This window comes from Salarias fasciatus, chromosome 16 (genome assembly GCF_902148845.1).
Source record: "Salarias fasciatus chromosome 16, fSalaFa1.1, whole genome shotgun sequence".
NCBI lineage: Eukaryota > Metazoa > Chordata > Actinopteri > Blenniiformes > Blenniidae > Salarias > Salarias fasciatus.
The window spans coordinates 24,919,805-24,943,769 of NC_043760.1; the positions used below are offsets into that span (position 1 = coordinate 24,919,805).

At 43.6% G+C, this 23,965-nt stretch overlaps 2 protein-coding genes across 4 annotated transcripts in view; one reads left to right on the plus strand and one right to left on the minus strand.

Annotated features, from left to right (window-relative positions):
* Positions 1–28: 28 nt before the first annotated feature.
* Positions 29–9,319, plus strand: ofd1 (OFD1 centriole and centriolar satellite protein). The gene is made up of 23 exons (XM_030111156.1): positions 29–93; positions 1,497–1,599; positions 1,688–1,891; positions 1,974–2,042; positions 2,133–2,160; positions 2,242–2,349; positions 2,446–2,579; positions 2,751–2,924; positions 3,469–3,575; positions 3,659–3,778; positions 4,124–4,197; positions 4,283–4,374; positions 4,487–4,676; positions 5,393–5,523; positions 5,716–5,827; positions 6,037–6,720; positions 7,138–7,294; positions 7,403–7,494; positions 8,216–8,344; positions 8,427–8,572; positions 8,684–8,863; positions 8,948–9,018; positions 9,250–9,319. Exons 2-23 carry the CDS (start codon positions 1,504–1,506, stop codon positions 9,293–9,295), a joined length of 3,144 nt encoding a protein of 1,047 aa, XP_029967016.1. The 5' UTR covers positions 29–93; positions 1,497–1,503; the 3' UTR covers positions 9,296–9,319.
* A 444-nt stretch (positions 9,320–9,763) lies between these two features.
* gpm6bb (glycoprotein M6Bb) overlaps positions 9,764–23,965 on the minus strand; it is a 28,322-nt gene continuing 14,120 nt past the window's right edge. The window contains exons 1-7 of one of the 3 annotated variants that reach the window (XM_030111159.1): positions 23,784–23,929; positions 16,276–16,462; positions 15,436–15,592; positions 15,111–15,279; positions 13,772–13,845; positions 13,602–13,667; positions 9,764–11,360 (exon numbers count right to left, since the gene is read on the minus strand). In XM_030111159.1, coding sequence (XP_029967019.1) covers positions 11,211–11,360; positions 13,602–13,667; positions 13,772–13,845; positions 15,111–15,279; positions 15,436–15,592; positions 16,276–16,462; positions 23,784–23,832 — 852 coding nt within the window. In that variant the 5' untranslated portion in view covers positions 23,833–23,929 and the 3' untranslated portion in view covers positions 9,764–11,210. Of the gene's footprint in view, positions 11,361–11,790; positions 13,176–13,601; positions 13,668–13,771; positions 13,846–15,110; positions 15,280–15,435; positions 15,593–16,275; positions 16,463–23,783; positions 23,930–23,965 lie in introns of those variants that run through there. The other 2 variants (XM_030111161.1, XM_030111160.1) reach the window with 2 other exon arrangements.

The window sequence follows — 23,965 nt, forward strand, 5'->3', positions numbered from 1 at the left end:
TACGTCATATCTGTGAGCCAGATGTCCGTTGGTGCTGGTGGGTTTAAATGTTCGAGGGTCGCCTCCTTCACAGAGACGCTTCTGGGTTGTCAGGTTGGTAACTAATGAACTTATTCCCTTATTTTTGAATTATGAGCTATAACTGTGTGGATGCTGAGAAGCAGTCACACGTCTGAGATCCCGATTCATTATTATTATCATTTTTCTCTCATCCGCTGCAACGTATTTTTGGACTGAAAGCGAAAACTTCAGATATTCGTTTCAACTATTCCCGAATGATCTACAAATATGAAAATGGCTCCGGTTCTTCTTTCGCTGATATCGATCAATCGATCCTCCAATGCTTGAAGTCTCCGTCTACACTTTTAAACAGCAGTTCACAGCAGATAGCAGTGAATTTACCTCCTTTCAAATATGGAAAATAAGGGACGCCCACCAGGCTCTTCTGGGTCTTGACCACCAGGGGTCCGGCTGCCATGGGATGGGCCGGGCTGGGGTGTGGAGGACTAAAAGTGCCAATATTGAAAGACTTGAACTGAAGTCAGGTCATCCAAACAATTAAATCAGACGAATAAATTAAATTGTCACTGAACTCTATATTCCTCTCAAATACAAACATGCTGATAGAAAACTGAGAATATCTCCATAAAAACAGATTCTTGTTTTTAATGTTTCTTAAAAGACTGCCAACACCTGCCAGATTGCTGCAGAAGAGTCAGAATCAACTTCAAATGTACTGTGTCAGAGTAAATTCATTTGAGACAATGTAAAAATGTGTGTGTGTGTGTGTGTGTGTGTGTGGGGGGGGGGGGGGGGGGGGGGGGTCAAGCTATATCTAAAAACATTTATATTTAGGTTGAAAACCTCCTTAAATTCAAGAGTTGGTCTCCCCAATTTTTTCATAGAGCAGTGGAGTGATTTGAAAAATTTGAAGAAAGTGCACAAAAATCATTGTAGAGGCGTTTCAGTACAGGTAAGTTCGGGCAGAGCTGATGATACAGTTTGGGCAGCCTGTGTATAAAACTCAATTATAACTTAATGTCTCATTACTGCATCAGTCCCAGGAGATGACTGGACAGGGATGTACAGTCAGGGGAGGCACAGCATTCTGGGTACTTATTCCATCAGAATCAGATTTACAAATATCTGCCCCAGCATAGAAAACGATTCACTGTTTGATTGGCAGCATTTAAGGGTTGACTGTGTGTTTTAGATCTCATAGAAGAATTTTTTCCAAATAGAGAAAAACACAGGGAGTTTTTCCTTTCCACAGTCTCTTATGCTTGCTAGTGTGGAACTGGTGGGTTTCTCTGTAAAATGCCTTGAAATGACTGTGTTGTAATTGGTGCTATATAAATAAAACAACAGAACAAACAACTTTCTGGCACCAGCAGAAGATCTCAAGATTTTTTTCAGCTCAGCAGCTACACAAAATACCCAAAGATCTGTTTAATAGTTATTTTTCTTGTTTATCTGTGTTGTTTCTCCTCTGTCAGGACTGCTATGTCTTCGTTTAAAGAAGATGCCCTTTCCTCAGATGAGCTGCGTAAGCGACTCTATCAAACCTTTAAAAACAAAGGGGTGCTCGACACACTGAAGGTAAGCAGTATCACGCACTCTGCTCACAGTTCTTATAGTCAATTCAAGTGCCTTGTCCAAAGCAAACAGCTTGTTCTTTGGTTTTTAGGTCCAGTTGCGTAATCAGCTGATCCAGGAGTTGAAGCATCCTCCTCTGGCAGGACAGGAGCCAGTTCCCAGACAGGTTCCTGCCAGATCGGAGCCTCTTTTGGTTTCAGTCTCTAACAGCATCGTAGCAGACCACCTTCGCTTTTCAGGATATGAGTACACACTCTCTGTCTTCTACCCTGAAAGTGGTCTGTGTAAGAACACGGTAGGTTTTTGCTATTGGTTGTAAAGTAACTGTTATTCGAAGTTAAATTAATGTAATATATATATGTGATCAATTTCCTCAGGTTGCCAGCACCGGAGAGCTCATGAAGCTTCTTAAAATCAGTCCAGGATCATCTCTTCACACATTATTGGTAATTGAAAATATGTCACAAAATGCATTGACCTTTAATTAGATATTAGATATGAATACTAATAATAATGTTGAAACTATTTATTTACAGTCTTCAAATGAAGAACAGCACGACAAGGGTAAGTAAGTTATCATATTCCTGCTAATTATCCTCCTTCTGCCAGGTGCTTTTCTTTATATGTCATGTGTTTGTTTCACAGGGTTTCTGATCAACCTTTTAACACATCTATTACAACATCATGGACAAGGCCTGCGCCAGGATGCCGACACTCAGACAATCAGCTCATCGGGTTATGGAGAGTCTCTCGGTACGAGGAGCTGATGCCAAAAGTTGACCTTTTTATATTCTAAGAATATGCCCTTCGGCTGTGGGTAAAGCCCTGTCCCTCTATTTCCTTTCACAGTGGAGAAGATGAAAACAATTGATAAGGAGTACGAGAACTTCATTTCCAAGGAGAAAATGTTTTCATTCCAGTCACAGCTGGCTGAATATAGAAAAGATACTCGAGCACAAATGGAAGCAGAAATGAACCTAAAGGTATTTATACACATATCTGCAAATTGTTGGTTGAAAATGTTTTTTCCATCTATGCTTTCCAGTTGAAGTTGAAAATTGTCTTCTTGATCATTCAAAGGCATTTTTTCTAAATGTTCTCTGATTATTTCTTTTGCATTCTAACTTTTTTTTTTTTTTTGTCCTATTATTTAGATGCAACATTTTAAAGATGTTGAAATCGCAAAGGTGAGGATGGAAGAAAAATCTGCATTTAATAAAGAATTTGAAAACCTGAAGCGCGAACTGGAAAACGCGTACGAAAGGAAGGCAAGGGCTTTAATGGACCGAGAGAAAAATGCCATAGAACGATTACAGAAGCAACAAGAGGTAAGCTGTCATGCTTTTCTTACTGTGCATATACTTACAATTATGTTCATTCAGGGATTTTTCTTTTCTTTTTTTTTCTGGGCTCTGTCTCGTCACATATTCTCTTCCCTCACTGCCATTCATCAAGCTCTTCTCAGTTATCCAGACATCGATATGTCTGACCCGATCCTCAGCATTTGGCCCTTTTTCCCCCTCAGTCAACAGCGTTTAAACGACTGCTATTTATCTTCTTAGGCGGCTTTCCTCTGATCGCTCTGTGGCTGATTGAGGACGTGTTTGTGGCTCTGCACACACTGAGCCTGTGAAGCTCCTCTTCTGTCTGTCAGTGAACAAAGCTCAGCGTATTGATTGGCTGATGCTGCGGTCAGTGCGGGTTGCCATGGCCGTGCTTCAGACACAGCTGATCCAGTTTCCATGAATTGATTCTGACTGTCAGGCACTGCCCTCTTTAAAACTTTCGGTTTGCCAACAGAAGAAATCGTCTGAATCCACAGTGGAACATTTTATGTGTTTGAATAGCTTCTTATTTTTCTTCTGCCTTCAGATTGAGGAAAAGAACATCTACGCACAGAGACAGTCCGTGCTGAGGGAAATCGAAACGCTTCGTAACAGAGAAAACGAGCTGAAGATGAGAATGGAGGAGTTTGAAAAGTGAGAGCTCGAACATTCATGTTACGACGGGGATGCTGTCATTGTGGCCACTCTTCATGAATAATGTGTTTGCATGATCCTAGAACCTGTAAAATCCATGAGGACAAGGTCAGGACGACAGAGGAGCTGTTGAGACGGAGAGAAGTGTCTGTGAGGACGATGGAGGACACACACGACCAGAGGCTGAAAAATGAAGTTTCCAGGTGAAATTATGTCCAACGAGAAGTGTTTTCTTCATCCAGTGGCCAGAGGATGTCAGTGTTGTGTAGGGGTTAAATAACAACACCATAACAGTATTCTCAGGGTGAATCTAGATCATCTTTAATACTGAAATACATATAGATGGTGTTAAATTTCATTGACAAGATTATACATCAATACACTTTTGACTGTGATCATGTATTGGTTTCATAGAATATGAAAAATGACTTTCACTTGATCAAACTGCTTTGAATCACCTGTTGGCAACAATTGTAAAGGAAAGCTTTGAAGAAATAGTTCTTGAATTGTCATTCTTTGACATTAATACATATATTCCCTGAAACCAGGATCCAGCTTGAATTGAAGGAAGACTTCGTCAAGAGAACAGAGGAACTCACCGAAAGTGAGGCGCGAAACAAACGTGAGTGTTTCCTCTAATGAAAGTTCAGTGTTTGATTTGCTTTTGTCATGTTTTTATTTATCGTTTATTTCATTGTATTATTCAGTTGAAACGGCACGAATCCAAAAGGAGGCGGCAGAACTCGAAGCCCGATCAGAAGATCACAGCAGAGCGTGTTCAGAGCTGAAACGACTGCAGGTGAACCTCACTTAATTACATCGCAGTGATTATTCATTATTGGCAGCGTGATTGCTGTGACTGATTTAAGTTTCCAGTTTTTATATTGTCTTTTTTGTTTTTTTATTTCCAGGCTGAGTTTGACACGGCACAGCAGCAGATTTCTCTGCTGACTCAGCAGAAGGAGCTCCTAAAAGAACGACTCGAGACGATGAGTGACTACTCCAACATAAAAATAGAGAGAGCAGAGCTGCAGGGGCAGCTGCAGCTGCTCCGGAGGCAGCTGGAGGAAGCCCAGGAGGAGAACCGGTTACTCCGAGCAGGTAAAGAGTGGCTGCAGTCCTCCAGTGCATCCCTGGAGTATTTCCTCCAGATGGGTTTTCACTTTTTCGGTTCGTGCAGCTAACAAGTTCAGGATTTGTTAGTTCCACTCTGTGATGATGGAAGGCTGTTTATTGAGTTTTTACTTGTAAACAGTCGGCTTAGTGCAGAGTCAGTAAATCAGAGGAATATTTGTAAATTTTGTGGATGGATCCAGTTCCTGGGATTTATTCAGAGCGCATCAGTCCGTGGCTCTTTGTGAGCCGTTTGAGGTGCAGTGTTCCGTGAAGCATTCCTGCCTGCCTGTCCTGCTCCCTCTGGCTGAGCTCAGCCTCTCTGAATGCGTCTGTCTGCCATCGCCGGGCCTCTGCGCTGCGTTTGTGACTCTGTCGACCCCCCAGTGAGAGAACAGGAATGAAAAATGGAGCGAATGTGAGCAGAGACACAGGATTCTGGCAAACAGGATTTCAGGACTTTTACTGGAGGCTCAAATAATTTGTCCATTTGATGAGCAGTGAGCCAATCTCTTATTTAACACAAGACAGAAGCAGATAATAATCTCCATATGCTATAATCGTAGGCTCGCCAGATTCTCACAGTAAAAACTGAGAAATATCTACTCCTTATGTTAGAATGACCTCTTTATGGGAGTTGTCCAGCGAACCAAAGCTGTATCTTCGGATTTTATTTTTTTTAACCATGAAAATCCTTTTCTTAGACTTGACCAAGCCGTCCACAGAACAACTGGCCCTGCAGATGGAGGTCCGGAGGCTGCAGAGCGCCCGCAAACTGGAGGAGGAGGAGTTTGAAAACCAGAAACAGGTGCAGCAGGCGCAGCTCCAGAGTGAGGTCAGTCGCTTCGCAGACTGTGGGAAAATATGCAATCCGTTTTTTTTTGTTTCTTTTCTGCATGCGTTTTAGTTTCACCTTGGGACTTGGTGTATCGTTCTCTTGGTCTCCAGCCTTTCACACGTTATGCATTTCACCCAAGCTTCACACTTTAGGCCCAGATATGAAGTCCCGTCCTTCTGTTTGGAGCAGGTGGAGCAGTGCGCTCGGCTCAGAGCTCAGCTGATGGAGTATGAGCAGAAGTCACAGTGGATGACGAACCAAGTGGAGGACTTTAAGAGGCAGCTTCAGCAAACTCAGAAAGGTCTGATGAAGCACGCATGTTGACTCTGTGCTAGTTTGGCTTGTAGATCGGGTTCTGTGTGTAGTGACGCATGTTTCACGCCACTCTGAATTAGTTCATCTTTGTTAGATCTTTTTTGGTGGTTGGTTTTTCTGTATTAGTGCTCAGTGTCTCTCTCCTGTTCTTTCCCTCTTTCCTCTGTTTTGCACGATTCATGCAATGACGGGCAGCTCTTGAAAACGAGGTGCTGTGCAACCCCAAGCCGTCTCTTGTTGACCGCTCGACCCTGGAGCTCAGCGCCGACAGGCTGGTTCCTCCCGACATCTATGTGGACGGCGCTCTGCTGCGGGCCGGGCTGGGTTATGATGATGTCTGTCAAGCAGGTGCGCGCTTTCAAGGACACGAGTCGCCTCTGAGAGGCTTTCCGGACTCCGACATGGAGATGGTGGCCGAAGCCAAGGCGCGGATCCAAGAGCTGGAGAAGGAGGCCGAGACCTTGGAGGAGGCCTACAGGAAGTACCAGCAGAGGGCGGTGCACTCCACCATCTCTTACATGCTGCCCCAAAGACCTCTCTCCCCACACTGCCCTGACTCTCTGGTTTGGAAACAAGACCCTCAGAGTTTATATCCCCACGCAATAGACAAACCGAAGATCTCACACCGGCCAGCTTCACCTCGCACTATCCCATCTCCCTCTCCGGCTTCCCGAGGCAACAGAAACTCCTCTCTGTCTGTCCAGCCGAGAGTCGCCTTCTCAGAGGAAAGTAAGCAGCCAGAAGGCCCGGGGCTGGCCCAATACGGCCTCCCTGCAGCCGCTTCGCCCTTGTTTCTGCGAGAAGAAGAGCTTCAGGAACACGGACCCTCCACACTCCACTCTTCTTCTAGGAATATATTTCACAAAGACACTTTAGAAGGTACTCAAGTCCTTTTTTTTTTTTTTTTTGCTCCATATTTTTAATAATACATTATCCAAGTGCATCACAAAAATAAGATGAATTCAATAGAAAGGTTTTGACACTGAAATCTCTAGGTAGTTAAGATTTAGCTGGATTACACTGAAATTTAAATAATTTAATTACGCTTCATAATTTTAGCTCACAAGACAATCAAATTTAATACACTAAATATAAAATATCAGAGGACCAGATGCTTTTAATTTTTTTTTTTAATCAAAACTATCACAAAATGTGATGACAGTAACTGTAGAAACATCTGACAATTATTAACTTTTCAATATTTTTTTGATGCACCTGTACATGTATTGTCTGTTAATCATATTTACTGGCATGTTCCCTCATGGTTGTCTAATCGGTGGTTTTTGCCCCATTCAGAGGAAGTCGTGTTCCCCGTGGCGTTCGCTCCGCCGTCACCTGACAGACGGCTCTCTCCTGCCCCCCGCTGTGAGGTCCTGACCTCAGCCGACCTCTCGTCCGAGCTCAGTCCGCCTCCCAGTCCTCAGCTTAAGAGCACGGCGCGGGAGCGGTCCAGGTACCATCTGGCACGCCTTCGGCCGGCGCAGTGTGACGGTGTGTTTTTACATTTTGCACCGTGAAGGTGAATACTAATGCCCCTCATATTCGCTCCCGACGCTGTCAGTCCGCCGAGGCCGCAGCCGGTTTCCTCCAGCTCGGAATCTTCACCGCAGCCTGAAAAGATCAGCCTGGAAGATCTCACTGGGCTTTTGTCAGGTACAACTAATATTTCCTTTTTTTCTTTTTTTGTCTTGTCCTCATGGGAAACCCCAGCATAACCCAATATAGGACTATTATGTCACTGTTTGTATTGTGCTGCGCCGACACAAAAGCCCCATTTTACATCCTCTACAGTCAGTTTGATCGCTTCATTGCTTTTGACGCAGCGCCGCTCTGGACAAGAGTTGTGATCAAAGGGGAACTTTTAATCTGTTGGCACGGAGACGTCCTTCTACAGTTGTGTCTCATGCTGTTCGACTGCCTGTAAGAAACGAGCACAGATGGCGAGTCCTCTGGGTTTGTGTTTAGGAAGCAGCAACTTCCAGAACAATTAGCGTGCTGAGATCTGCTGAAACTGGAAGGCTTTCACCGTCTCCAGTGATCAGCATTCGTATGTTTTGGTTTCACTTTGGGCATCCTTCGTGTATTGAGTCAAAACATTTTAAACACAGTTGCGGATTATTTCTTACCTTACTGTTACTATTAATGTCATTTCCAGTGACAAACCGCGGTGCATCCGGAATGAAAGGTTTGGATTTGGATTTTTTGGAACGGCTGTTTTTTAATGAGTGTGTGACCAGCCTCCAAAGTGTCCTTTCAGCAGCTCGGCACAATGGAGAAGATGAAGGACAGCTGATTATGTATTCTGCGCCGGTCCTCTGGCCCTGTTGCATTATGGTGGAGCATAAAAGCCCTCTTTGTGCGCGTCTCCCTCCAGAGCCCGGCCACATTCCAGAGCTTCTCCTGGACACTGCTGTCCCTCTCTCCGAGGAGGCCCCTGGCGGACCCGCTGCCCCCCACCCACCGGACCTCCCAGAAGACCCGCTGCACTTGCAGGGCCAAACGGGTGAGTCGCCCGCCCTCCTATTGGTGACCCACAATCCCAACCAGAAGAATGCCCGTTTCATAGGGCATGTTGTCGCTCCCAGATGATCCCGCCAAGGCAGAAGAGGTCGAGAATGATGAGGAAAGATGGGAAAAAGAGCGAAAAGAACGACAAGAACGAAGGCAAAGGGAGCAAGAAGAGGCCAGAGACCGAGAACTGCAGGAACTGGAACGACTGGAGAAAGAGATGGTGAGTATAATCCCACCCCACGCTCCAATTAAAGTCTTTTCTCTGAGTTTTATTTTTATATCAATTAAGAAAAAGCAGCCCAGAAGTGAACTGGTATTCCTTTCTCACCAGACTTTGCAAGAGGCGGAGCAGCCAGCAGGGGAGGAAGAGGAGGAAACGCTGATTGAAAGAAGAGGCGATGAAGAGCAGCCGAAGGAGACGGTGACCGAGAAGGAGGAATCGAAAAGTGAGAATCCACTTGAAAAATACATGAAGATGGTCCTGGAAGCAAGAGAGAAGCAGCAACTGCAGGTGAGTTCCCCTCTGAGGCGCCTGTCAAACTTTTGCAGATGCCCTTTTTAAATGTATTTACTTTTCTGTCTTGTTTTGTTTCAGAGCTCGGTGAGAGAAGATGCAGAGCGCTCCGGCCCGGAGGCCAGGAGTCTGTCTGACGAGAAAAATGAGAGGTAACTAAACACTCTTCACCACAACATACAGAAGATAGATTTATAGTTTTCTCTTAATGCTGTTCTGTGGCTCTAATGAAGTTCAATTAATCTATAATCCTCTCCTAATAGCAGTTTATTGCTTTTGAGGTTTTTCAACCCGTTTTCCTTAATGCGTTTTATCATTGATTTATTATTTTGTGTGTGTGTCCCTCTGTGCTCTAACCAATTAATCTGATTTCATGTTCCCAGCATTGAGTCCTTTTCACACAAGGATGAAGATGACGATTTCTGGTGAGGGGAGGTTGTCCCTGAACTCAACAAGTGTGAAGCCAAAGTCTGTCCTCCTTTTTTTTTGTTTTTTTTTTAAATGTACAAATATATTTTTCATGAACTCTTCGACCAGAAATGATGCTTGATCATACAAAAACACAACAAACACAAACTGTTTTTTTTTTTTTTTTTATTGACTTTTTATTTTCTTAAAACCAGTCGACAGGCCAGTTGAGTCGTGTCAATAAAAGGTGCCTAATCAGACAGGATGCTTGTTGATTGATTGTTGTCCTCCTGGCGATTGACAGCCTTTCCTTTTTTTCCTTTCACTTTTTGGTTCGTTCAACAGGAAACACAACGCACGTGGATGAAATCGGGCGCACATTTGCTTCAGTCCCACAAAGAACACTGGAGTGTTTATACACAGAACACCAAGCCACAGCGACCATTATACTTTGGCTAAATTTACCATTCATATCTTTACAGGTTTCTCAAATGACTGGCGCTTTAACTGCTCCTCCAGCGGTGAATTAAAATCAACGAGTTATAAGGAAGCCCTTGACATTCATAGAAAATACAGGTATACTATCAGGCAACAAAATAATACTCATATACTTCTCAGTTTAATGAAAGAACCTAAAAATATATATATATAAAAAACAACTAAAAAGCTATATGAGTTAATTTGTTTTCGGTTAGAATAAAAAGGAAAGAGGCAAACACTGCCTACTACTGCTGTCAGTATACATGACTGTACATTACACACGTCACTGCAGAAACAGCGGCTTTCATGCAACAAAGAAACATCGAGTTGTCCCTGTAACTAAGATTACATGAGTAATTCTGTCAACTTCATGACAATTGCACATCAAAAACAGATGCATTTATAGAAAATTAAGAAAAGATTAAGACTTTTTTTTCTAAAAAAAAAAAAAAAAACCCTACAAAAAAAAACTTGACTGTTCTCACTTCAAGTTATCTGGCTCTTTTTGAAATAGTGATGATGCACATGGGAGCGTAGTTATGCATGTTTCTTCGGGTTTTTTAAAACAGATTTAACTGTATACATTTGCCTAAATGAATACATGTGAGATTTAAGATATTGAATTCGTCTCACTTATTGGCAGCATCCACGTTTATTCAGCAAGCCATTGTTTATGGCGTTACCCTGAAAGAGTGATTTCTAGAATACTGTGAAATCTGTGCGCTCCCCAAGTGCACAATTAAAACAGGAATTTCAGACTGTGCTTCAAAAAAGGGCGAAAGGTTTCCTAACTTGTCCATAGGCTCTGGTGCACACCTGAGGTAGTGTTAATGTAGGCCATTAATGTTCTGGATGTCTCGGGTACCTGGATGAGGAAGAATCTAAACCCAATCAACACAACACTGCGATGTAGTGTAAAACATCTGAAGTACATTGATTATTTTTCTTTAATATAAAAGCTCTTGTTAATGTGAGCACACTGTGGCTGCCAGCTCAGGTCGTACGTAAGGCCTTACACGTCGTGTGAAACTTCTAGATCATGAAAACCAGCAGAAACAAAATGTTCCTCCCTATAATGAGGACTGAGCCACGCAGGGTCAGAGCGAGACTATTAAACAAACTCTCATTGTTATACAAATAGTGCAATGTCTCAAGCTTTACCAGCAAAAAACTGGCTTATTTAAAAAAAACAAAAAAGGCTACAGAGAATCAATGACTACGTGAAATGAAAAAAAATTAACATCGGCATGAAGTCCCGAGAGACACCTGAAGTTAGTGCAGAAAGCAAACACTGATGCATTAGTTTGTTAGGAGCCTGGTTAGTACTGCACAGTGTCAGGGCAGTTGGCAGGTTATGTTAGCGTCGCCTTGGTCTGGAAAAAAAAAAAAAAAGGGGGCCACAGTGCTCGGCCTCGGTGTCTGTGCATGTCTGATCTGAGTGTGTCTGAATGAATCCTTATGTGTAGGAATTGAGGCATTCCTTTGAGCGTGACGAGATGTCCTGCAGCTCCCGCTCTTCCTTCATTTTGATGTCTTGGTAGGCATGCATTTGACTGGCATCCTTAAGGTAGGCCCAGTTTGCTGAGAGAATCATGAGGAAGTGGATCTGGAAGAGAAGGGTGAGGTGGATGGCCGGTGAGCATGTCAGAGAAGCAAAGCCAGCTACAGGAGTCAAAGCTAGCCTACGTACGTCACGTAAAGTTAAGATACGAAAACCACCGAACACACAACGCGACAGAAGACTTCATCACAAAAACAAAAAGACATAACTTGAAGTTATTGTAACATCTCTGTTACAATCATGACTTGTAGTTACTACCTTTCTATGTCGAACACTACAGAAATGGCACTTTAAAGAGTGAGGCAGGCAAGCCAGAGGTGGAGCATGCAAGCTGGACGCAGCTGTGAAAGGTGGAGGTTAGTGCGAAGCCCAAGACGCAGCATTTACTTCACTTTGACCCTGCTCCGCACCTTCTTACCCATCTCAGCGGCATATCGCGGCAAGGATTTATAAGAAATAGACCAGGGTGGGATACTTTTGTAAACAAAGATTGTTTTATTATATAGAAAGTAAAAGCTACAGTTGAAAAACATAAGGAGAAATTAAATATATGAAATATGAAGTATAAGTAACTATAAACAGAGAATCTGAAAACTGTAAGCATGCAAGGCTCAGTGTTAAGGTAAAAACAAATGGCTCTTTAATGGCACTTGTGAAAGAATAAAGAGAAAATGTCTGAAACAAGACGTCAACTTATAGAAAAAAAATACATTTCCTCTGTCTTTCTCAGTTTCAAAAATAAAAAGCATGAAATTAAAGTGAGGTTTAGGACCTCATGCAGAAGTGTAACCCTGGTACTGGCCTACCTCTCCATTCGTCCTACATGCTATGGATGTGCAGTTACTTTGAAATCTACAATACTCAAATGGTCACCATGATACTCGTCAGCATAATACAGTGGATAAAAGGTTTTTTTTTTTTTTTAGTTCAGTTTAGAATCTAAAATCGTGACAAAAAAATAATACTGAAGGTTTCCTGTCTTTAATGGGTTGGCACAAGATTTTTTTTTTTTAAGGCTCAACAGTTAAAACAGAAAGGACAAGGCACGAGTCCTCTCAGAAAAATTCATGGAGATAGATAATCCTGCAATCGAAAAATGATAATCCTGAGAACACCTTCAATACTTGTCATCAGACGTCCACAGGAGCTGACCGCAGCGCTTCCAACTGTACATCTACATGAGTTCAGTGCAGCGTATGTCCTGCTCAGAAATCTCAAAGCCAGTTCAGGCAGCTTTTAGTAAAGTATGTTACAACCTGCACATGTGCCTCTGGAGTTTGTGCACAAAAGTCGCTTTTCAGCCCCGACCGTCGGTCGGCTGATGCAAAAGTTAACTACTGCATGCAAATTACTGTGTTTATACGTGTCCTAGTCTAGATTACTGCAGCCGATGCCTCCGTGCAGGCCACGTCAAGCTCGCAACAAATATAAATAACACTATCGTGGATTTGTAGATGTGCACGTTTCTATCAGATCTGATGGGGACGAATTTCTACGTAAGTGCCAAGGAAAGCAGAACAAACCAGTCAACTGAAGGCCACCCCCATCGCTCCGAGGACAACTCTGACCAGCTGTCCTCAGACAAGCAGAACCCTCCCAGACACCACATGCTAAGAGAAGCATACAATCAGCTATTTACAGGTGATTACTAATGAAGAGATTTCGATTTTTGTTTTCCTACATTTCTTTTTGTTTTTTGTTTTTTAGTTCATTTTGTTGTCAATGGTAACGGTCTCTAACTCGGCACGGCTTTAGAGGGCGTGCCGTGCACTCGACAGTTTAAAACTTAGTGCAGCAGTCTTCTCGACTCTTAAACTTCAAAACGGCAAAGTTATAAGTGGTAGCCATCATGTAGATCAGCTGGTGGAAGAGAACAGAGAAGGTGGTAAGAGCACATGCCGGTGACATCCTCCTCACTCATATCATGACACGTTAGTAAATGCAACTGATCAATCTGATTCCGGTATTAAAATGGTAACATGGTAAGACCCATTGGTCATTTATGACATCTTACCAGGAGATTTTTGGGTTTAAAAGAATGAACTACTCAAAAAAAGAAGTGTGCCTCAGTGCATCCATCATGGAATAACAACAGCGCCATGTGCGTTTAAGCAGACGGTGAACAGCAAATGAACAGAGCTGAGCAGACGTCTGTATTTAAATCACCCTCGGCGCGGTTACATAAATCTTATGGCAATGAGGAGACGCATGATCCGCCGATACCAACCATGCAGAGATGGACTACGGATGGCTACATGGAGAGAGAGAGACAGGAGTGAAGCTTACCAGAGCGATCACGGTGGCTCCCGCCCCGGCGCACGCCACGATGTACAGGTGATAAGACAGGTAGAACTGAAAAGAGCCAACAAACGGCGATCACTCTTCCGGTCCGTGTGCCTCGGCTGTGATGGACGGCTGCTGTGTACGTGTTTGTTTGACAGAGGACGCCGTCTCACCTCGCTGGTGTTGCAGATGTCACCTAGCGTGGATCCGCAGGCCTTTCCTGGTGTGGCGTTCCAGGGAATGATTCCTGGAAGTATGAGATTGAAGGTTTTCAACAAGATTTGTCTTTTCCCATTTTCTTAATCAGGATCAGAACTAAAATGCACAACACTTGAGGTGCAATACAAAGAGCAACATGATAATGACATTTTAATAAAAAGGCAGCAGTCCATGAAAAGAGAGCTGTGTGTCACCTCAAAGATTCATATTTTCTGTGTGAATAATCCTGACAGATTCATCGTTGTTATTGTGAGATGGGATTGGAGATCACAAAAAGGAAAATAAGGCTATGAAAATAGGATCTATTTACCAGCGTGGGAGGTTCAATGAAAGGTGCACTCAAAGAAAAACTGTGGGAAATATAGGATTTCATGTTTTTTAAGTATGACAGCTAAATACTAAGGCCTACAAAAAGTGTTCATTTAAAAGAACGGGTGAAGTTTGGACTTGTTTAAATCATGTACTGTATTCTGTGATCAGATCATTTTACACAAACATCCCTAAAGTTGAATATTGCAACTAAATGTTCTACTTTGTTGGAAAAATAGAAAAAATGTAATGTTTACAGAAATTTATGCTGAATTTTACAAACTCTTTTCTCCACATTGCCATTTATGAGGGAATTACCTGTTAATTTTAATTTTTGGAGCAAAACTACTTTGCTAACAAAATCAGAAATGTGCAAGATGGCAGAGAGTATGTTCACACAGACTTTAGTGTTGCATGTTGAAATCTTGTCTTGTTGAAAAACAAAACACATAAAATATAATGAAATCTGGTTATCTGTACAGATAATGGTTAACAGTAGTATCCCAATTGTACTTGTGCATCTCCCAAAAGTTATCTTGAAAAGATGTTCTGACTTTATTCCTTAAAACTGAGATTGTTGAGGCTTTCATATACCGACGTGACGCTGCAAAAGTTGCCCGATTGGTGAATAGCAGCAAAAAATGAAAAGCAAGCGTCAGGAAATGTTCAGTCTCACATTTTGTTTGTCTGTCTCTGTAACCATGAGAGCAGTGAATGAAAACACACGTGAGTGTGTTTCTAAAATCTAGATATAATGTTTACATGCGGTGTAAATTAATTATTGAGTCTAAACTCTCTGCCTGGATTTCACCTATTCTCAGCTCTAAGCTGAGCATTTTTTGAAGAATTATGTTTAAATGCTCAACAACAACAAAAACAGGATACTGGGGTCCAGCTAAACACACACACTCATTCAGAATACGGTACTGGACCCATGATGCATCTGAGCTGAGAGCTTTCTTGGGAAAATCGCCGTCTTCTTACCGTACTGACGCACATCCACGCAGATGGAATCGATGTTGGTGACGTTGGCCACGGGAGACTTCATGGCAGCGCAGGTGGACCACATGTTGTAGAAGAGGAAGACGGGCACAGCGGAGAAGCCGAAGACGCCGAGCCAGGCCACGCCCAGGATGTACGTGAGGAAAACAAACTGACACCAAAACGAGACGGCGTGAGTTCCCACAGATAGACGATCACCAAACCCAATTCCTATAATGAACGCCGTCGGCTCCTATGCGTTTCGTAATTTAACCACACGCCACAGGACATTCTGTTTTAAAAAGCCGGTGTTGCTGTGTTAACATACCATTCCGCTGATGCACCGTCCACAGATGGTGGTCTTGAACTCGCTGTGCAGCTCCTTGACAGCACTGGTGGTGTAGAAGCCCTCGGCCAGGAGGATGATCCCGTACAGGAAGAAAAACGAAGCGATGCCGTAGATGACATACTGCATCAGCTGTATTCTGTTAGAGAGCAACGCCATGCACAGGTTAGGCAAAGCTGGAGCAGGTTATAAATAACAGGCGGAGGATCAGACGCCGACATGAGTTTAGATTCCAGAGCAACACCTGCGGAGACGCACTAAACATGTCATATCACCGCTGTGGAAAAGAGTCGCTGCCATTTTTTCATGTAATCTCTATAACAACAGTAACATCAGCGGTAATCATAAACAGATGCTTGTGCTGAGATCAAATCAAAGTAGAAAAAAAAAAAAAAACCCACTAAGCCCAAATGTGGAGACAACAGGTGATGCATGTCTCTGGAACTCGTCCACCTCCAGACAGATTGCCTCGTTGGACATCTTAAATTAAACAGTGCGCTCCGACATAAAACACATGTGCGGCCCTGTCCCGTATCATCGCCCTTTTATTGTCTAGACTAATGGATGCAGTGTTGTAAAAAAAAGGCCCATATTAGGACCGATACAGTGAACATGAGAGACGTGGCCGGCTAAAAATAGGCTACATAAAGTCAACCGCATTAAAGGAGTTCTTCACTCTGGCGGTTAGGTGAGGACACATTTTCCAGCAAGCATGTTGTGTCACATTAAAGAGACGCTGTTCTTATTAATCGCTTTGTTTACCAGGATGTTTTACACAAGGAGCTGCTGTGCATCGCAAGCACGGTGAAGCAGGTCACTTACACGTCGGTCAGCATGGCGTGGTCGGTGGTGACCTTGGAGAAGTGGGTCTCCAGGATGGTGACCGTGCCGGTCAGGGCCACGTGCCCGCATCCGCAGAACAGGGCGACGCCGGAGAAGCAGAGGATGGTCGCCACCAGCGACGCGTAGGGCACGCCGCCTAGACACTTGATGCAGCACTCGAAGCAACCTGCGCAACAACCAGACAGAGGATGTGTTAATGGGTTGCTTCATGACGACGGACCGATGTCAACATCATCTTTCAGACGATACCCGGTGCATGTTGGGAAAGAGGCAGGGCACGCCCTGGGCGGAGCACCAGTCTACCGCAATCATGTTTCAACTAATTAAAGCTTAACTTATCAAAAGAATAATGTCGTCTAATCCTGTGAGGGGAAACAATGCAGACACATATATGCAAAACAGTCTGCGGACCACGCTTGATTTCAAAACCTTCGCTCTGCAAAGCAGCTCCAGAAACAGCGCCGCCAGCTGTGTGTGTGTGCCACTGAGGTTTTAACAATCCGCACGGCCTTCATGTTTCATTTGACAATTCGTCACTACACTTAAAAGGGCACTAATGGCCATCCAGCAGGTCAGGACTGTGGGCGTCTGCTGCCAAGCCGCAACGGAAATCAATGGCGGCGAACCAGCAGGGAAATGAAGTGACCCAGATGGGCCTGTCTCGTTCGGCGTGTCCTCACCCCTCGTGAAAAAAAGAGCCGGTCGCCACAATGTGCTGTCTGTGGACACATGCAATGAGCCGATGTGCGCGTCAAATCAGACCCATGTGTGTCTGAGAGGATGCCGTAGAATCACAGCACAACCAGGTCAACGACTGTTTCACTGTTTTACAGGCGGCACAAACATCTGATGCTACACTTAAGCAAAATAACAGTATTTAAAGTTGATATGATCAATCAAGAGGTCCCTCACCTTCACAGATTTCATTCTCTGTAGGCTCATTCTTTTGGTTTTCTTGCCTGTAAAGTTGTTGTTTTTTTTTTTGTTTGTTTGTTTTACTGTCACGATCATCCAGTATCCAACTATTTGAAGCTAATATAACCCTTTCCGATTGCCATCAATCAGAAGCAAAACCAGATGATAAACACCGTAAACAACCGTGCAGCTGATGAGCAACATTTCAATGGCGTTTGCCTGGAGGTAAAACAGACAGACTGTGAATTCTGGACACTACTGCAAACTACAGGACAGATATATCGTCACATCAGTGTCAATTTATTTCTGCATATCTGCTGCTAATCTAAGACAGGCTGAAAGCCCCATCTCTCTGGTCTGTGATAAATTAATAATGGAAATTGTTTAAAAGTTTCCAAAATAGCTTGAAACATTCACGCGGTCCACAGTTTTCTCGCATGAGTCACGAATGTGCCGCCTGTATTTGGAACATGTTCAGAATAGCTGCCTGGTCGTTGCAGATGTCTCAAACCAGCCTCAACTTCAGCCCTGAAGTCAGTGTAATCTCTCCTGGCGTCGTCATCCAGAAGTTTCTGCACTTCGTCCAGGATTTGTTTGACCTCTGATAACAAAACGACTGCTGGACTGTGGAGAGATTCCATATTTATAAGGTCAAAGGTTCTCGATTGTCCTGCTTCTTCTGTACGACCTCGTATCTTATCTGGAGAATGAAGCATCCTGACCCACATTTTGCCTGGAGTTTGCAACATTCTCACTGCATCTGTACAACATACCATAAGCACCAATCCAGTGTGATTCCACGTGGAAAATATTTCTGTAGCGAGTGTGACTGCAGCCCAGTGAGATATGGGCTTTAGTTTGAAGTCACTGTAGGTCTGTCTTGGAGAGAACAGATTCAGTTGTTCCTGTAAGATCACAAAGTTCATCTGTGTCTGTGCTGTTTGCCATGACAAAGGAAATTAAAACACATACGTAGCTGCTGGGCCAATATTGTTGCAGCGGGATGCTTCGGCTTCATCCTGACTGTTTGTGTAGCACCGGGAGATAAAGAGCATTTCTGCCTCACGGTGTATGAATAGGAGTTACCATGGCAGCATGTTAACCACAACTCACTGACTGTGCCCACAGCGGAGCGGCGAACTTCTACCGCAGCCCACATTTCTCTGAAGAACATGTCGGGGAGGGAGGACGGGTTGCTGGGAGTCAGATCATAGAGCTCCACAGGATATTGAGCCCAGCTGCAGAGTAAATACAGTCAAGAAAGAGCGGCTCATGCTTGAGATGGGACAGTCAGGTACCTTCCATCCACTGAATGACTGGAGCGCAAATTCCGTCACAGTTCAAACTTTTTCTTAGCGATTCCTCAGGGGAAAAAAAAAACTTCTATGTGAAAAGTGAAGTTAGTGGGTTTTTCTTTTTTTTTTTTTTTGCAAATGAAATGACTGCTGCACCCAGCACAGTTACACATTTCTTTTCAAATCAAATGATACGCATTGGAAGAAAATCAATACAACTGCGTCATCCACGGTATGCGGTTTGAAGCACTGCCCTTAAATGCATCACTATATTAAAAGTATTTAAAAGCTGAAGAGAAACATGGTGGGGCCACACAGTGGTGTAGTGGTGAGCACTCCTGCTTCACAGTCAGCATATCTCCCTTGATATTCTCCCTGTCTGTGTGGGGGTTTTCTCTCTCAGTCCAAAAACATGTATAACAGGTGAAAAATGAAAGTGTGTGACTGTGTGTTTATGCGTATTTTGCAATGTAATGAACCATTACTATGGTGAAGTGGCTTAAAAGTTGAATGGATGGATGGATATAGAATGGAATACAACAGAATACCTTTATTATTAATGCATGTGTGTCGTACATCACAAGTAGAGTGCAACCTGCTGTGCTCCAATAGAAACACGCAGCCACATAAAATTAGGCCCATCCATCCATCCATCCATCCATCCATCCATCCATCCATCCATCCATCCATCCATCCATCCATCCATCCATCCATCCATCCATCCAGACCAAGTTGCCACCAGTACATAATCAATTATAGAGTTCAAAATGTGAATTTAAAAGGTGTAATTTGCCAGTGTTCACTGGACTTGGAGAGATGAAATGTACATTAGGTTTGACAGTCTGATCAATAAGCCATCAGTTTGATGAGTCTTTCCAGGAGTGAAGTGCTTCGGAAGTATCTGATCTAAAGTATCATTCAAACTGAGAACACTGATACTCTCCCTCTCTCTCTCTCTCTCTCTCTCTCTCTCTCTCTCTCTCTCTAATTGAGGCAGAAACTCTGAGTGATTTAGTGGTTGTTATGCTTAATAACACAATAAATCCATGCTGCTATTTTCACAGCTGGAACGGTCGTGTTGTCAGGTTACCATTACGCTGTTCAGATTTAACCCCGCCACTGGCAGCCGAACAGGCCCGCTAACATGGTTCAACTATCAGCAGCATCGGGAATAATAGTCTGTTCACAAAGGACCTCTGTCGAATGGTTTTAAACACCAGGGAAGAAAGCGACGGCATCCACGCCCAACGCAGTGGAGAAAGTATGATTGATACAGGCGTCAGGTCAAAAATAGACTCAATGACAACAAGACTCCACTTGGACAGATCAGAAAATAGTTTCAACTGAACCACGTTTGAAAAAATCTAAATAAAGGGCTTTTCTCCAAATAATATAGTATCATCTTCTCCAAGAGTGAGTATTGTTGGACCGGTTTTTAAAACTTATTTTCTGAGAGTACTGTGTGCTGTTTCATAGTATACAGGATATTGCGGCGCGTGCTTCTGGGTAAAATCCTCCTCCACGGGGGAGAACAGTCGGAGCCGGTGACTCTCTAAACAACAGGCTTGCAGTCGACAAATCTGTCTGGCTTTCTGTCAGTCGAGCGCCATAAATGAAAATCACGTTGGGTCCTTTGCTTCTGATGACTTTCACATGCTCCCTGACTAATACTCCTGGTTAGACCTCCAACCACTTCAAGACACTCCAGCCTCCATCTCGTTCCTATGTTTGAATGAAAAAAAAGGAATAATAGAGCGAGAGGGGGGGAAAAAAAAAATCCAGACAAGTTAGTGACTGTGTGTAATGACAAAGTATGACCTTGGCCTGGGGCGAGATTTGTCGCATCAGGATCACGAGAAGAGACTGGAAAAAAGGCTCCTATGTGAGAAAAAGTGTGTGACATTGTTTTGTGTTGGAGAGAAACAGAGAGAGAGAGGGAGAGAGAGAGAGAGAGAGAGAGAGAGAGAGAGAGAGAGAGAGAGAGAGAGAGAGAGAGAGAGAGAGTCCAAGCAGCCCTCATACAAAGAGCTAGTGTGTGGAGGCCGAGACTGTCCATCACGCTGGACTCTCAGGGGCCATTCAGAACGGCAGTGAACCACGGCCCCGCTCTTCCGGCCCACAGGCTGGAAGCCCGGGACAAGCCCACCACTGAGCTCCATCCTGTGTGCCCCTCCAGCGCCGCACACAGCTTCGCCACAATGGGCCAGAGCGGCCTCTTCACACTGCAGGAGGATCCTGTTTGTCAAAGCATCTGAAATCCGTCGGCGTGTGAACGAGACGCTTCATTAAGGCCGACATGAGGAGCAGACAAGCTGGCGAACCGGCCAGGGACGCCACGAAAATGAGAATGACTTACAAAGCGGCCAAAGCGAGGCAACCACACCTAAGTTTACCAAGTGTCACTTATGTTCCACTATTTTTAGCCTTTTTTTTTCAGCTTTTCTTTTACCTTGTAAACACATAGTTGTAGAAGTGCATTATTTATAACACTAACCAATAACTTTTAACAATAATTTGGTTATCCAAATCTATTACATCTTGGATTACCAGTTTCCAGCTCCAGAGCCAATATACCAGGTGGTGTACCGAGTCTGGATCAAGAGGCAGCCAGGAAAATTACCCAGAGTGCCGTCTATTTGATAATCAGGTATATTAGATTTTCCCATCAAAACTGGCCAAGCATCATGTTACCATTATGTAACAGATGCCGATGTACCGTACTTTAATATACTTTTCCCAAAAACACAGTTAAGAGATTTCACCCGGTTTCAAGGTTTTCAAGGTAAACTGTCTCTTGATATGTATCTAAGTTAAAGCCATGAATAGTTTGCTATATTACTGTAATCCAGCTCACATCTTGTGTGCATTGTGCAGGAAACATCAGGGGCTCAGAGGGGGGATGAAAACAAAGTCGTCTCCAAACAGGCTCCTCCTGCTGTGCATCAGCGGTTCGTCGACCTCCGAGTCATAGCTGACCCCTGCAGCTGGTCATCTTCATCCCCACTGTCCGTCTCTCAACACTTCGCCTGGTGTAAACACCGCCTGTCACTAACACGGCCGAAATCCTCCAACAGCTGCTGCGCTCAGTGGAAAGTGACGAAAAATGTCTCTTATCTTTGGAATTAGCGCACAGAGCAGCAGATACTCTGTAAAACAAGCTGGTGAAGCGACAGACATAAACAATCACGTGCAAATCAAACCATGCAAAGACCCACTTACGTGCATGAAAACTCCTGTATGCACTACGTCAACAAACCCCAATCACACACACACACTCCGACACACACAATTTGTGATACAGACACTGCTGCAACTCTTCCATTTCCTTGGTGAGCCCTCAACCGGACTTCCAGCTCCGCCGTCCAGCTCCTCTCTCAGGCGCTCATTGCTAACAGATGTGTGTGTTTACAGCTAATGCTCGGTATTGTTGTTTTCTGCTGCGGCGGGGCAAGCTGCCAAAACAGCATTTATGAGAAGGAGGCTAATTTTCCACACTCTCCTCTAAGAGAACTCATACTTAAGAAACGCCGTAATGGCTATAATGGCAGTTCTCTGGGGGGATGCGGGAGATCTGAGCCTGCAAATTCATCAAAAGTGGTCTCACTGTTTACTTATCTAACAAACAGGCTTTAACTGTGTCGGCTAATAGCTGCTGACTGCAGCGCAGCAACAGCTGCGCGTGAAGTTAGATGAGCTGAGGGAGTCATGGATGTGTTCAGTGACAATAAATGGGTATTATTGCTGTAATGCTCTCAATGATCTGCTTGTGTTTGGAGACTAAAAGATTAAAGAGATATTCTTGACTTGTGCCACGGTCAGTGCCGTAAACAGTGGAAGCTTTACGGACACAGTTCTCAACTGAAACTGTGAATCGATGTTTATTTCAGAGTTTTTCTAGATTTCGTCAACTTCATTTCTGCTGTAGTTCACTCGTATAAATAGAAGAGAAGTCAAATAAAAGTAAGCCGTGGCAGTGATCAACAATAAAAAGCCTTGGGAGAGGTAATTAAGAGAGGCTTGGCTGGCCGGTGGTGTAATAGGAGCTGCAGTTGAGAAACTGGCAGTTACAAGAAAGAATCTGCAGCCACGCTGGATCACAATATGTTTTATTCTATTGGATGTGATTCTTTTTTTTTTTTTAAATGTTCAGTGTGATACAGTAGTTTCCATCTACTTTACTTTGTTCTCCAGAACTACTGTGAAGAAGCTCAGAGTTCATTCAAACCAGAACGTTTTCTTGAAGTCACACATTAAGTTAGCTCCAGGACTGCTGTCCCTCATAAGTGCAACAATACTAGAACTGTTTCCTATAAGTCTGGACCACTGCAGTTCTCTAATATCAGGATGTACCAACAACAATTCTGGAAGTCATTCGGTTGGAATAAACTGTAATGGAAAAAGTGTGGAAGAGATCATCGTTCTCATCGTTTATTGGTTTCTTTGTTTGTTTTACTTTGGTGTTATTTTTGGAGACACATTTGAGCCACTTGAGCAATTCGAACGGATAAATTCTCTCCTGAGTCTTGGGATTTGTGATGTTAGGGGTCATTTGCAAAGCAAAAACTCTTATGAATGCCAATTATGGCTTCCCAAAATATAAGAGCTGCCAACTACTTTGATCAGAACATAATATTATGGAGCAACTTTGGATAAAAGGGAATTGGTTTTCAAAAAAGTATCTGTGAACCTGTAGTACATGTTCAAAACAAATAATAAAGAAAAAAAAGAATAAATAACTAAAGATAATGGCTTGTACGATAAGAGCCTGAGAGGGTTAAACCCCCTCTCTCTCTCTCTGTATGCACTCCTAATGGCCGTCTGTTTGTGATACCGGCTCATTTATCTTTGTCCTTGCCATCCCCTTCATCCCCCTCATTAATTTTCTGTCCCCTGTGAAAGAAAAACTGCAATGCACCCTGGGGTTTGATAGATAGTTTGCTGAACCTGCCATCGTTCTTCGAAGTGATGCTGACATGATGATGACCGGCGGCTACACGGCGTCTGCAGGAGAGGTCTGCTGAAAGCATCACACACACTTCAGCTGCTCGGATCATAGAACAAGCACAAGGATTCAAACAGCAGACAAAACAGAGCTGGAGCTTGATCTGGATGCAAACACTGTACGTATGACGCTGCTCTGATATTAAAAATTCCAATCTGACCAAAATCTATCCGACTATTGTTCCGAATGAAACCAAGCAGGCTGGAGAAGGTTAAAGCCCCAGTAAAAAGCAGAGAAAGGAACTGAACTGGCTCTTTGTAAGTGCTCATTGGTACCTCTTTTGTCCTGCCTCTGGTCTTGGTTTTCCTCTGATTGAGTTTCCATGGCTGTCTTTCTTCTATCCGGCAAAAATGCTTTCTTTCAGCAAATTCTCTCTTCCTTTCTCCCCCTTGATCTCCTCTCTCTTTCGCTCGCTCTCCTTCCCGCACGTCTCTTGCTCTCGCCTCCACCGTCGTTC